This window comes from Adiantum capillus-veneris, chromosome 22 (assembly GCF_014529385.1).
Source record: "Adiantum capillus-veneris isolate H3 chromosome 22, ASM1452938v2, whole genome shotgun sequence".
NCBI lineage: Eukaryota > Viridiplantae > Streptophyta > Polypodiopsida > Polypodiales > Pteridaceae > Adiantum > Adiantum capillus-veneris.
The window spans coordinates 83958975-83974326 of record NC_140952.1 but is presented as its reverse complement, the minus strand read 5'-3'; the positions used below and the strand labels follow the sequence as shown (position 1 = coordinate 83974326).

The 15352-nt window shown below is 42.2% G+C and overlaps 1 protein-coding gene across 2 annotated transcripts; it reads right to left on the bottom strand.

The window, feature by feature from the left end:
• Window positions 1-235: 235 nt before the first annotated feature.
• On the bottom strand, window positions 236-9090 carry LOC147429701 (endonuclease III homolog 1, chloroplastic-like). 2 transcript variants are annotated; one of them, XM_086495948.1, is made up of 10 exons: window positions 8961-9090; window positions 8365-8528; window positions 8240-8291; window positions 6614-6729; window positions 6442-6508; window positions 3665-3756; window positions 3446-3583; window positions 3237-3350; window positions 693-776; window positions 236-549 (listed from the first exon to the last, which is right to left on the bottom strand). In XM_086495948.1, exons 1-10 carry the CDS (start codon window positions 8989-8991, stop codon window positions 424-426), a joined length of 984 nt encoding a protein of 327 aa, XP_086352074.1. In that variant the 5' UTR covers window positions 8992-9090; the 3' UTR covers window positions 236-423. The 2 variants fall into 2 exon arrangements, with proteins under 2 accessions (XP_086352074.1, XP_086352073.1); XM_086495947.1 differs by having other exon boundaries at window positions 8879-9008.
• Between the last annotated feature and the right edge of the window lie 6262 nt (window positions 9091-15352).

Here is a 15352-nt window from a genome sequence, read left to right as displayed (position 1 = left end):
TACTTCAAACCCAAAAACTACTACACTGATCGATTTGTATGTGACCCAGCTCAATCAAAATGTGCCACTTGATCTGCACTGCTAACTTAAGCATAGCAACCTTGGTCTCCGACCATATGATTCTTTCGCTAATGGAGTACTTGGTATTGTACTCACAGCATCTATGCAAGCATACTCCTCAACATAAAGCACCTCAAAGTCGAGCAAAATGCATCAACATAGACATAAGATCATAGACCCACATTTGGTTTTTTTTTTAATAAATGCCTTGAAAGATGCTGAGAAGGCCAAATACAATAGCTTTTTAATCAGAAAATATGACAGAATTTCTAACATTTAACGAATGCTCATTCTCAGGAGCCAAAAGATCACCAGTGTGCCTATATTTATGGACTTTCTAATCCGAGAGATGATTTATTACAGTTACTTCTTTGGTGATGGCTTTGCTGGGCTTTCAGCTTCTTTGAAAGCAGCAGGACAAAAAGTATTTAAAAGACACTCCCCACAGCGAGGCCTCAAGGGCGTGCATATTGTCTGCCCAAATCCTACCTGCCCAGGTCACACAAGACTAAAATTTAGCACGCTCGGGGGCGCACACACATGCTGTATAATTAAGAAATGATTCGACAGGTAATACGTGCATGCAAGCCCATATAGAATGCTATCAAGCCACTCATGTTAAGAGTACTTACAAGCAAGGGATTGATTGCTGCCCATTCCTCTGGAGGCAGCCAGGATTCAAGGCTTAACCTTGTCTGCTCTGGAGTTTTGGTTCTCTGAAAGTTGCACAGAAAACAGTGATGAGCAAAGCAGTTCTATTAAAAGGCAAAGAGTCTTAATCCCCTAAAACTTAATTTTAAGTTTTATTAAGAGCAAAGCAGTTCTATTAAGAGGCAAAGAGCGCTCTCTAAATTTTAAGAGCGCTTTCTTCAACTTGTCTCAAGCTACATGCTTACATCGGAAAATGGAGTCAACATAAAAGGAAGCCTACCATTGGTGGGCAACCTCCTGGAGGCATTCCCACACCTACTTTGGTAACCAGAATTCAACAGGAACCTAGAATAGAGACAAACAATAGCTTCAAAGCACATACATCAAAAAGATTCCTGCATTTCTCCCCGGGGAGTCCACATTCTTATATGTAAAGATACAACGTGCGTTCATCAGGAAGGGCTTTTCAATACAAAAAACTTTAGTAAATTTACAGAAATTTCTTTACATGAGGATTATCTAAATCCAATTTTGAAAAAAAGTCGCAAGGTTAATGAGGAAAAGGGGTAGTTTTATCCCACTAAAAATTCACTGAATAGGGGATTTTTGAACCACTTGAACACAGGTCTTACATACAGTGGCTCCCTGGGCATTTCTCTTGCACCTTTTTGACCAGCCATAAAAATACATAACAAAATGTCCACCAAGAGGAACCTTCACACCCATATAATTATGTAGGGTTTTCTGATTTCCTTCAAGATTTTTGTAACATCCTTTTAATGCACTACTTTGCTCCAATTCTCTCAAGGCGCAAGGCCAAAGAGAGACCTCCAAAACTATCCTTGAAAATCAAACAATATATAAAAATCCTTGAAACTTATCAACCAGCAGAAGTGGAGAACTGTTTATCAAAGTGGAGAATGCTTAGAAGGCTCCCATTTGAGATGAACATAGCTTTTTGGCAGCATCTCTTTAGGCAAGCAAAAGACAACTAAAAGTCCTCTTTTGACGATCACGTGTACACAAGTTGATAATATTGGAGATAAGACGCATTCGACAGGGGGAACAAAACGATGTTGCATTAGTTCCAGAAAATTCTTTAATTGCTCTTACTGTTCTATAGCACACTAATGAGCACTCTACAACTTGTCTGCACATGTGAGATTACCACCAGGTATTGTCTTCCCTGTAACATGTACTTGTAGCCATAGAAGTTCACAATGAACCCAAGTTAACCCCCATTCAAAGCTTCAACTTTCAGGGTCTACAGGATTGGCATTGCTGTTCCTATTCATATCAACTGACTGGTGTGGGTCGTTAATCAAGTTTTGCATGGTTGATTCCTATACAATTCAACAAAGCATCCACCTAGGCTACGGACTGCTCAGATCCCCATTTTGGCATAAGAGCACCCCCACAATAGGCCTCTCCTTTTGAAAGACCTCCTAAGAAGGAAGGACCCTAAATTGAAAAAAAGAAACCCCATTAGGGAAAGGGGGTTTTAGCAACCATTTGAGAGCAAGAGCTTAGTGGACTTTTGCGTATTCTTGCCTCTTGCACACTCTACAAGCGCTAGTTCACAAATTGTGTTGTGTGTAACATGTACTTGTACCCATTGAAGTTCACAACGAAACCCAAGTTAACTTGCATTCAAAGCTTCAACTTTCACGGGTCTACAGGATGGGCATTGCCGTTCCTATTCGTATTAACTGACTGGTTTGGGTCATTAATCAAGTTTTGCATGGTTGATTCCTATACAATTCAACAAAGCATTCACCTACGCAACAGACTGCTCAGATCCCCTTTTTGGCATAATAGCACCCCCACAACAGATTATAGGCCAGGAGGACCTTTTAAGAAGGGAGGACCCTTAATCGAAAAAACGAAACCCCATCAGGTAAAGGGGGTTTTAGCAACCATTTGAGAGCAAGGAGCTTAGTGGAATTTTGCGTATTCTTGCCTCTTGTACACTCTACAAGCGCTAGAGACCACGCTCTAGAAGAGTGTGTGTGTTTTTTTTTGGGGGGGGGGGGGGGGGGTTGCAACTTATTAACTATGCATCGATTGCACACCGTTTTGGAGATCTTCTGGCAAGAACTTTTCCTGCTTTTCTCTACACTTTGCCTGCTCAGCCCATCCACCTTGAGTGGACATTAATGCACAAAAATGGATGTGTGACTTCTTGCTTGCACTATAATTGATTGCAGCGTCAATCATGTGCTCTCGCAATTATCCATCAATGCAATGATAATCTACTGCCCAAGTGCCAGATAATGGAGATCAGCATCCACAAATGTTGTAAAATATACCCTTAGATCTACAAGGTTGAAAGACATTAGCACTTTCTTTGTTCAGCTAATAGAAACGATACATTTTCCACATTTTTCGCTTGCCACACTGAGCACTGTGAAAGCAATTGAGATTGAAAGCTCAACATAAAGCATCATCGTGGAATAAAATTCAAAATATAAATATGAGCAGAGTAAAGTCAAAATATAAATATGAGCAGTGTAAAGTTTACTGACCTGCATGACACCTGAAGATTTTGAAAGGCCCACCCATCCAAGTCTATTTGAAATGCGATGAACATGGGTATCCACACAAATGCCTTGAACGTTCTCCCAAGCAACATTCATAACCTGCAACACATAAGGGCAAAAATTGAATCTGCACATTCTTAGAAGATCGCCAAACCAAATGTGCATAGAAAGTACAGCAATTACTAGATGCATACCAAATGAGCCATCTTGGGCCCAATTCCTGGTAGATCAAGGAGACCTTTCAATGTGTTTGGAATGTCCCCTTCATGTTTCTCTTGACACAATGTCACTACTTTCTTCAAGTAGCTGGCCTTTCTTGTGTAAAATCCAACCTTGAACAAATTTGCCAGAAAAATCTTTTTAAATCCCTTACATAATCTAACGGACTTTCATGCTTCAAATAAAAAACGTACTGGATAGATTATTTGACTTATCGATAGTTCGGTTGCCCTAGCAATTTCTTCAATGGATAAGATTCCTTGATCTTGAAGCCTTTGAACAGCCCCTAGGTATCACAAATACTCCACTTCATACAGCCTTGATAGAATGTCGAAGCAACCATTACCTCATCAACTACAAAATCCTCGTACACATAACTTCAAGGGAGGAAAAATATACTTTTATAACACTGAGGCCATCTTAGAGATTTCAGTGCACATGGAGTAATCCCAATTCATAAGGTACTATACCTAATTTAGACAATCAATTGATCAAATGCATTCTGGGACAAAGGTTTAACGGGAGGGCATCACGTGCCAACGGAAAAGAACAAACTGAACAGACTTTAGACGTTTCAAAACAGTTGAACTGAAAGAGGAACACTGCACACGAGACACGTATTGGCGGAGTTCTCCCCCCCCCCCCCCCCCCCCCCCCCCCCCCCCCCCCCCCCAAGAGAGCTCTAGCCCCAAACTACGGTGCCCCTTTCGGTATTTCTTTATATTGCTTAACACGATACAACTCTAGTAGCACTCCTCTACACCTCCACACGGTAGGATCCCAGAGAGTGAGCCTTAGCACATTAAACGCTCCTTGGCCATCAAAAGCAGTTTACATGAAAAGCTTGAAGTTCAAAAGCATCTCGTCTTTATGTTTAGGCCCCATCATATGGGGTGCCATAAATTGGGAAGACTTTCTTCTTTTTCTTTTGCTTCTGCTCCTCTTGCTAGGATTTAGGTCCCTCGGCCAGGATCTGCTGATTGGCTAGGGTTAGGCTCGGGGAGCCCTAACCCTCGGGGTCTTTAGTGGCTTGACAAGTCAGCAATTTGTGACATTCCCCCTTCTTGAGAGAAAAGTAATCGTTCCCGATTACATTTGCAAATCAACTCAAGTTAGCTCAAAAATATCAAAGGGTCATTCTGTTTTCCATATCGGAGTTCTTGATATTCCGGCATAGCAAAATTAGCCATAGCACCCAAACCGCGTCGATCGGTGACGGGTGTCTTTAAATTCACATATCCACGTAATCTCACTCAAGTGGCACATCACAATGCAGCACAGATGCTTACATATGCATGTTACAAGACACATAAAACATATAGTCGCCGATGAACACTCCCCCCGTAAATAACCATCTCGGTCCAAGCCATGAGCTGTTCAACGACTCCCCAATCATTCCTCCCGCAAATAACCTACAGAGGTCCGGGCATTGAGATGAAAGGCCTTTTACAACCGAACGCCCCCCAGACCACAGCCTGCGTTGCTTGAAGGTGCTGAGAGTAAACATTGCTTAGACTATTTCTTTTTCGATACTCTTTCCGAGTAACCATCCAAGTCTGGGCCATGAGTAAAAACAACACTTTTCAAACATTCAATACTCCCCCCGCAAATAACCACAAGGGTCCGGGCCATGAGTATATGCAAGCATTAGCAAGCATCAATTCTTCTCTTTAGTACTCCTCCCAAGAAAGCCCAAGCCATGAGTATCAAAAAGTGTTCCCAGAATCAAGCAATCCTCAAATCGGCACCAATACAAGTTCAAAATAGATAACATCCATTTCAAACAAATTCCAAACAGTATTTCAAACAAAGTTCAAAAAGTATCTAAAATACAAAGCAATTAGAAAATTTATTCAAGGTTTTGTTCGGATAGTCGAACTTCAAGGGTGATTGGCTTGTCCTTCTGGATCAGAGTGATCACACTGTTCTGGATCTTGAGTGCCACATCATTCTTGTCGTGCCAAGGCATGCCCAAGAGAGCGTCGCAATTGTCTGACTTCATGATGTGAAAGTCTACCTTTCCATGGTATCCTTGGATGGTTACTCCAAGAGCACCAATGAGAGGCACGCAGAAGGATGGAGAATGTATTGCTGTTTGTTGGGATTTCACAAAGCATTTTACACCGCGCCATGTATGAGACTCATGAGGAGGCCATGATATTGGTGTGCTTAAGAAGATGCAATGGGAAATATACACACTCGCTACATGCTCCAAGGAGTCTTTCAGATGTACTAAGGAGTAGTATTGGATGGCACTCAACTGATAAGGACCCAAACTATATAGACAGAACGGGACAAGGCCCATGGGTGGGTCTAGGTCTCGTCGAACTGGAATGAAGTTCTCCATTGTGTACATTATTTACATCCTTAAAACATGGTCTCTAACCATACCAGAATTTTCCATCCCGCTCCCAGTCATTATTGGTCCTACAATACACATGAACAACAATGATTGTCTTATCTGGCCTTTCCTTCACACTAGGAAACGGGAATATCTATCCATTTAAGTGCTATGAAGAGTCAAACCTACATTTTTAATACATCCTGATGTCCTACCCTGCTGTCCTGCATCAGCTCCAGTCCTCTCTCATGACTTAGAGCATGCCTCCATATCTAGTTATACAAACATCAGATAAATCCTCTAAAATACTAAACGAGTAAGTCAAATAACACCAAACAAGCTGCTCTCCTCAATGAAAATGCCGGTCCACTCCCCATCCCCCTCCCCAAAAAAAAGGAAAAAAAAATCAAGGGCATCATCAAACGTTTGAGATAGCAGTCTGCAATGCAAGCAAAAATCCCTGCTACCTTTTCTCGTTCTTCACCCAATAAGATATTGCACTAACTCTAATTCAAGTTACACACATACAGTAACCTCTCTTGGAGAGACAAGGATTGGCATTGAGGGGAGTAACATTGATTCCCGAACCCCATAAAGAGTTGAACCAATAGCACCAAGTGAAGAATTTACCATGGGTAACTTCATCCTTTGTTTGGCTGGAAAGAAGTGCTGAGACCAAAACTGCAAATCTGCGCTCCTGCAACAAATATTTTAGAGAACCAAAAAATGCACGAGTCCAGATAAATTACTTGTAATCGAAAGGTACCACTACAAATCAACTTGAATAAGTCGCAAAACTGACCTTGGGAGGGAGGAAGCTGCCAGCTTTTTCACAGCCCATGGAGTCGACAGGAGCATCCCCTGATGCTCTCATTTTCCTTATGCCATCTAAAACCTCTTTCCAGCGAACAGGCATCACTAAGAGAAACCACAAAGCACATGACAATCAGTGCAAGAAGGAGAATCTTTAAGTAACAACACACAACTTATAACTAGTAGTAAGTAAATTAGTAAAATAAATTCGTTAGAGATATGGCACTTAATCAGCATTGATAGAAATCCTCTACTTTTGAGAAATGTGACGCTGCTTTGGAAACTCCCCCTTTGAAAGTGGCTGATAGCTGAGGAGTTCAGTATGTTGTATGTAAACCTGCTCTATGCTCACAGCATCTCTCAACCAGGCCTTAGGAACAATTTTAACCTCTAAATGCTCTGATTGCAACAGACGCATGCTCTCAAAAGCTCTTTTGAATCTGGCCAAGGTTATGTGAACCTATTAAGACAAGTCTAAGGCATCCACAATATAAGCTACAGAGTTTTTAAATACTACTTGTAGTCAATCACAAGTTTAAGCTCTTAAAATCCCTCTACGACAATAGTTCCTAATAACTGAGAGGTGGTTTGAGGTATGCTATCTGGAGCTTGTCACAAAAAGAAGCTTCATAACACCTTTTCTGTCCAGCAGCTACGAGTGTCTCTCTATCTTCTCATTGAGGATCATACAGCTGCTTTGAGCTAAGATATTTGAGCAAGCATTATAAAGATGTCGACGGTGGATACATGACAATGAAGTAAGGTTATAAAAGACAAGCACTAGTTGAAAACGGTAACATGTCCAAATACGCCTTAAGAGAAATTCAAGTTGTGAAGTCATCATAATCACAAAGAACAAGATGACTGATAATCCTCCGTGATGCACAGCATTGACTAACAGTGATGATGTCCAACACCACAAGCCTCCAAAGTTGGCTGTAGCGCTTGGTATTTTACTTATGCTCCAATAAACACATCCAGCGACAAAAGGTCATCAACTTCCCCTGAACAAGCAATATACTCTGGGCTGAATTCAACGGCAGCACTTTTCAATACTAACGTATAAAATTGCACTAAACCTCATGGCTCTCGGCATGCAACAAGAAAATCAAGATATAGGTACCAAAAGCCTTGCATTTTTCCTCTATTTAACAAACTTGGCCACTATTCCCGGAAACTACAGGTGAATCATGCTCCAATTTCCCTAATTGTGACAATGAATACCAGTCACAACCAAAATTGCTTCACAGAAGGCAAAACTAATCCTCATTTCATAAAGATGCAAATACCAGATAAGTTATTTGAAAGTGTCCTCACGTCACCAAACATTTGGGCAAAATTGAAGCTCACCACATGTTAATGTAACAGGGGAGCAATGCACATCCAAAACCCACCAGACAAGATTGTGATGCATACAACTTGAAACACTCCAGAAAACCAATCACATTTGTCAAATCAAATTGGTGTCTCTTGATGCGATTTACATATCAGTTCTTTGATTGAGTCACACTCTTGTGCTTATTCTACAGAAGTTTTGGTGCATGCACAACCTCCCAAGAAAGGGTTCGTACAGCAGAAAAACATCAAAAGAAACAACTAACATTGGGACTCTTACTAGGAGATGTAGAAGGCACCAGCACATTGTTTGGTCCTGACTCACTTTCGTCCTGGCATTGGCAGTACAGATTCTTGTTTCTTTCAGCAGACACTTTCCAGTGACCAAATGAATAAAGGGCATACCATTTTTAGAAGCACAATTTCCTCCTCCTTGGAGGGCTGAGCTGTTGATATTTCATGATCATTCTCATAAGCTAGTTTGAGCACGACCCGTTTTTGCCTCTTCCTAGTTGGCTGTATTTGTGCTGTGACGAGGACCTTCTTCCTGCTACTTCTCCGTAGACCTTCTGAAATAATAAATAAATAGTGTTAAACAAGAAAACCATCTGTGCCTAAAGCTTTGGCACATCCACACAGCCTTGTTTTGTGAGGCAAACAAGCCAGTCTGTCAACTACTGAAAGTTGGGTCTCTCTCTCTCTCTCTCAACAGCACTGGCTCAACATTTGCATAACGTGTAGTGCACATCTCAAGCCACAGAAAGGTTGTATTAGGAGCATCCCTTATCAATCGAGACTAGGAGGAGGAGGAGGAGGAGGAAGCGCGCGCAGAGAGAGAGAGAGAGAGAGAGAGAGAGAGAGAGATTGTTCATGACGCAGAACACAAGTTTCGTTAATGGTGTCAAAGAAGCAGACCCACGTTTCTGTTTTACAAAGGCTAAGTGAGTCGCCGTGGCTTCTGCATACTTGAGAAGAGACATCAGTAGACTTAAAAGTGGCACCTTGCATGGCATTCGTCGCGTCCCCTTGCATCGTCCTGCACAATGCAAGTTGATGGCCTTCAGTTTGTGCTGCTGAATTCAATACTTAGCATCAACAAGGTATACGTAACCCATAAAAAGTGTGTGTGTGAGAGAGAGAATTACCAAAAAAAAAAAATGTAAAAGAGAGAGAGAGAGGCAACAGGAAATTGATACACAATTAGTTAGCCTCGAGCATAAGCAACTTTAGGTCAAAGCAATGGAGCATCTATTACTAATACTAGTTTGACGGATCGTCGGCCCGTCTCCCCCACTTTGTTTTGCCGCTTCGCAACCAAACCCTTCGCAACCAAAGAGGGTTTGGTTGCTTCATTATTTTTTGTCTACTTAAATCCTATAACTTATTCTGCATTTGGGACTGAAACACACTTAATGGCCTCCTCTTCATAGTTGGTAGATATTTATATGAAAGTTCAACACAATTGAGCCCCAAGCTCACCACAACACATTGCCTCTACCTCAAGTTTATGCAATTCAAACATTTTGGCCACCTCCATTGCACTCAATTTGTGTGTAATATATCCATTTGACTATGTATCAAAGGGTAGTAGTCTCTCAGAGCCCTTAGCGGATTGGAGAGTTATGACACGGCAACACTCTCACAAGTGCTACCTTAGCTTGTTGGAGCCTACCTCTTTAGATCCAAAGTCTTGAGTTTGGATCCCCTTTGTTGCTTGTATAGATCGAGGCCTTAGAGGTGGTGTCCTTGCTAATCAAATGACGTTTAGAAAAATGATATTCACAAACCTTAGCCGATGGAATCATGTATTCCTCATCTCGTTTTTGGGAAGTGCATTATTCACTTTTCTTTGTTCTCTAGAAAGGAAACTCATATTGAAGTCATACCTGACAAATCACTTACAAAGCTTGTGCATGGCCAAACAAAGTAAATATGTAGCTAACATATGCATTCCTATTTGTGTGCACATGCAAAGTGAAAATTCATGTCAGGATTGTGGTTCTAAACGTAGTTGTGATTGTGTTGTAGGAAACTTGGCATAGTCTCTATAATTTGAACACACCAAAACTACTTACTTGATTATTGAATACTTATTGATAGATATTTATGGGGAAGAGTCTACCATTTACTACAACCCTCTTGAGCCATTTTACCTTCTCACAAGTACTCTACAGGAAAGCTAAAGCATTGGAGCATGGCTCTTGGTTGGATTTGCATTCCATAGCCAAGAGAGTTGGTGTAGGCTCTCAACTTCTCAACAAGCATGGAGAAGGAGATGGAGCTCTTGCACTTTGCCAAGCAAGAATGAGCTTGAGTGAGTGAGTGTGTGTGTGTGTGTGTGTGTGTGTGTGTGTGTGAGAGAGAGAGAGAGAGAGAGAGAGAAGAAGAAGAGGATTTTAACGTCATAGGAAACTATCCCAAGAGACCTCAAAGATCTATCCGACGCGAGTTGAACTCAAGACCTATTATTCAAGAGGGAAATGGAATAACCAATCTACCACGCTTGGGTGATAGAAAAATTATACCGTTTTCCTCTTTTTATTAACACACTCACACACCTACACACACACACCCGAGAAGAAGAGGATTTTAATGTTATAGGAAACTATCCCAAGAGACCTCAAAGATCTATCCGATGCAAGTTGAACTCAAGACCTATTATTCAAGAGGGAAATGTCATAACCAATCGACCACACTTGGGTGATAGAATGGTTATACCATTATTCTCTTTTTATTAACACGCTCACACACCCACACACACACACACCCGAGAAGAAGAGGATTTTATGCAAGTTGAACTCAAGACCTATTATTCAAGAGGGAAATGTCATAACCAATCGACCACACTTGGGTGATAGAATGGTTATTCCATTATTCTCTTTTTATTAACACGCTCACACACCCACACACACACACCCGAGAAGAAGAGGATTTTAACGTCGTAGGAAACTATCTCAAGAGACCTCAAAGATGTATCCGACGCGAGTTGAACTCAAGACCTTATTCAAGAGGGAAATGGCGTAACCAATCTACCACACTTGGGTGATAGAAAGGTTATACCGTTTTCCTCTTTTTATTAACACACTCACACACGCACACACACCCCCGAGAAGAAGAGGATTTTAATGTCGTAGGAAACTATCCCAAGAGACCTCAAAGATCTATCCGATGCAAGTTGAACTAAAGACCTATTATTCAAGAGGGAAATGGCATAACCAATCCACCACACTTGGGTGATAGAAAGATTTCATCGTTTTCCTCTTTTTATCAACACACACACACACACACACACACACACACACAAGAAGAAGAGGATTTTAACGTTGTAGGAAACTATCACAAGAGACCTCAAAGATCTATCCGACGTGAGTTGAACTAAAGACCTATTATTCAAGAGGAAAATGGCAAAACCAATCTACTACACTTAGGTGATGCAAAGGTTATACCATTTTCCTCTTTTTATTAACACACCCACACACACACACACACCCAAGAAGAAGAGGATTTTAACATCGTATGAAACTATCCCAAGAGACCTCAAAGATCTATCCGACATTAAAACCCTCTTCTTCTCGGGCGTGTGTGTGTGGGTGTGTGAGTGTGTTAATAAAAATAGGAAAACGGTATAACCTTTCTATCACCCAAGTGTGGTAGATTGGTTATGCCATTTCCCTCTTGAATAATAGGTCTTGAGTTCAACTCGCGTCGGCTGAGGTCTCTTGGGATAGTTTCCTACGACGTTAAAATCCTCTTCTTCTCGGGGGGGGCGGGGTGTGTGGGTGTGTGAGTGTGTTAATAAAAGAGGAAAACGGTATAACCTTTCTATCACCTAAGTGTGGTAGATTGGTTATGCCATTTCCCTCTTGAATAATAGGTCTTGAGTTCAACTCGCGTCGGATAGATCTTTGAGGTCTCTTGGGATAGTTTCCTACGACGTTAAAATCCTGTTCTTCTCAGGTATGTGGGTGTGTTAGTGTGTTAATAAAAAAAGGAAAATGGTATAACCTTTCTATCACCCAAGTGTGGTAGATTGGTTATGCCATTTCCCTCTTGAAGAGAGAGAGAGAGAGAGAGAGAGAGAGAGAGAGAGAGTATACCCCCCAAGCACACCCCTAGCTTCACTTGGTCGACCCCTCCTTGTAGCTCATGAGAGAATTTGATTGGACCCCTTCAAGTTTAGCCAATCACATGGTTTAGTTAAATCAAGCAACCATGCTAGCCTTGGGACAAGTGTCCCCCTTTCCCCTTTGAGAGAGAGGACTTGATAAATGCATAAACAATTAATTAATTTAGCTAAATTATCATTGGACCCCTTGAGAGGCCAACCAATAGGCTTTAGGAACACCATGAGGGCAACATGGAGAGGAACTTGACAAGTGTCCTTGTTGCTTCTTTAGACTAAGCTTCCCTTGTGTGAGGGTGTGTGTGTTCTCTCTCATGTCTCTACAATGAGGGCTCACCCCCCCTTGAGTAGGGATCTAGTTTGACTTTTGGAACTCCTCAAGACTCTTAAGCACCTTAGTCATGGAGCACCTTAGCACCTTAATTATTAAGCACCTCAAGCACCTTAGTCAGCAAGAACGACAAGCACCTTAAGCTTGGGGCGAGTTCCCACCTCAAACACATCCCTAGCTTGCCTAAGGTCAAAAAGGAATTTTAACACTAACCTTTGGAGGTCTTTAAGCTCCATTAGTTAGCCTTTCTCTTTGATAGACCATCTCTCATTTGGACCCCTTTTCTTGGCCTCGTGTTGAGATACATCCATAAGCACATGTCTATATATTAACTCTTGCTCTCATTTATTTCCCCACATTAAAGAATCAATTTAATATGAGAAAATCATTTGAGTTGGTTAGATATTAGATTTTATGACATTACCTCTCTCTTGAGCTCATAGTCATCCTCGACTATGAGGTAGATGAGATAAAGCCATAGTCACTAGTCAATGTTTCTTAGCAGGTAGAGGATCCCTTTTTACCCTACGCATCATTCCAAGATGGATGACTAATACGTTTGGGGCTTGGAAGACTTAGTTGCCCCAAGCATGTTGATGGGGGCTTTTCACAAGCCAAGCTCCCATACCCCTCTTCTCTCATCCCCACCCCATGAAAACCCCCTCTTAGGGAGGGAGTGATAAAAGGCATTGGAAAAAGTAAGAAAAAAATAAAGTATGATTATGTAAATATATGAGAAATGTAAAATAGTCCACCTCATGCCTGCGGGGTAGCCCATCCCCACCTTGCCTCCTTTTTCTTCACTGTTGCCCCGCCGGGTGTCCCTTTTCCTCTCCTCCACTCAAAAGGTCAACCTCCTCTCTCTTCCCCTTGTCCTTTCTCCTTTCTCTTTTCCCTCAAGCTACCCCACCTCTCACCAATAATGCATTATAACTCACCAATAATGCACCCTAACTCACATGCAACTTACCCTATCTTCCAAAATAGTATACCCCACCCCCTCTTTCTCTCTCCTATCATATCCCATGACCCAAATACCCCCCTCTCTCTCTAAAGGGCGCCATGTCTCTTGTCTTGTAGCTAAATAACCCCCCCACACTCACACACACTCAGTTTCACTGAAAAAGGTGCCCACAGACCCATCCCCACTTTATTCTCCATGTCACCTCTCACTTTTTTTCATCAACCCATCTCTCTCTCTTAGTCTCTCTCTCATGAGACTGCTGTTCTGGCACATATACACACAGCCAGACAAGTGGGACCCACAGTCACATGGCCTATGTAGATAATGATTTCTTCATTTCTAAATTCTAGAATTTCTCCCCCCTCCTCCCCTATATAAAGAGGGGTCACCATCACACTAAGGACACACACCATCACCAAAGAGTACACTATGCACTGTGTGTGCCTAGTGCACACACACACACCCACACCATCACCATCACCGCAATCACCATGCTCGTCTTGAGCATGACCTCTACACCCTTGGGCTATGGAAGATGAAGGGAAAGTAAATGAAGGATGATGGCCATAACCCTCGTGCGAGTCTTCGCCATCAACTCCCACCTATCCGCCATGTGCTCTACCACGCTCTCCCTTCTCATTCCCCTACCCTATGCTCCCCATTTCATCGCCTTATTCTCTAAATAAAGCTTGAGGTTTTGTGAGTATGTTTTCTTGCAATGTTTTGCCCATGTGAGGTGTGCGGAATCGCCACCTAGTCTTGTGTTTGGAGTGAGCTTGTGTATGTGTGAAGGGTGTGCAGATTCGCCATCCTTTTGTGGTGCCTAAGTACTAAGCCGCTATACCCCCTCCCTCACTCTCTCTCTCTCTCTCACTTGATCTCATTCCCTTTCCTCTTCATCATTACTCCCAAGCATCCATCTCTCTTGGATGAAAACTTTGTTATGGTGGTGTGTTGTTTGCGTCCTAGCCGCTGAAGCTAGGTGGTGCCCCCTGTTTGCTTTACCATGATAGGCTCGAGGCGCGCCATTCGGTCCCCGGTGTTTTAAAGGCCGTCGGGGTTCGGGATTCGCTTTGCTCCCGTCATTTGGTGTCCCCACTGAGGATATTTTCATGAAACCCTTCAGTTTACAAGACTGAAACCCCTAAACTATTGTGAATGGATGAATGGCTAGCAGGATTTGCTAATTGGACGACAGAAGAAGAAGAGCTCCAAGCACAACTAGACGAACTCCGCATCTCCATCGAAGCTCGAGTACCAGGCATAACAGTAATCGATTTGCAATGGGAGAGTCAACGAACACGCCAAACCTAGTGGATATACATAGGCCAAGTGCCAAGAAGAAGAAGGAGAAGGTCGAAACCATGTCCGCAACCTACAACCAACCCACAACAACAAAATGGAAGGAGCTCTACACAATAGAGAATCAACACTATTCTACTTTGAGAATCGGGTAACTCAAGTCACCGAGGTAATTATCACAGTCAGTTTTCAAGTCGCACCTGATGCTGCAGCACAGATAACGGAATCATTGGCTCACACTCTCACTAGAGAAACTAGGGATCTACTGAGTTTGTTTCACGAAAGAACACCACCCTCTCCCACAAGCTTGGACAATGACTAAGCACCTCTAAGCTTCACATGAATCAGTACAATCTACCTTAAGACAGATCACACATACCAACACGTGTACGCTCAATCAAGGTAATACTGGATTTGAAGGCTCACTACCAGCACGTCATTGACACCATGCTGGGTGGGGAGCGATTTTTTGAGGTTCTGGCATCAGATCAACCATTTGTCCTACCTTTGGTACAAGGCAATGTACCGTTTGAAGTTTTAATCTATGTCTTAGTATAAGAGGGTATATACGCCTCCTTATAAAGAAGAAAAAAACTTTTGCAAGTTAAGCAGTGTGTCTTTCTAGCTCTCTCTCAGTAATCATGGCAAGTGTAGCATTTCCAACATTTAAAGG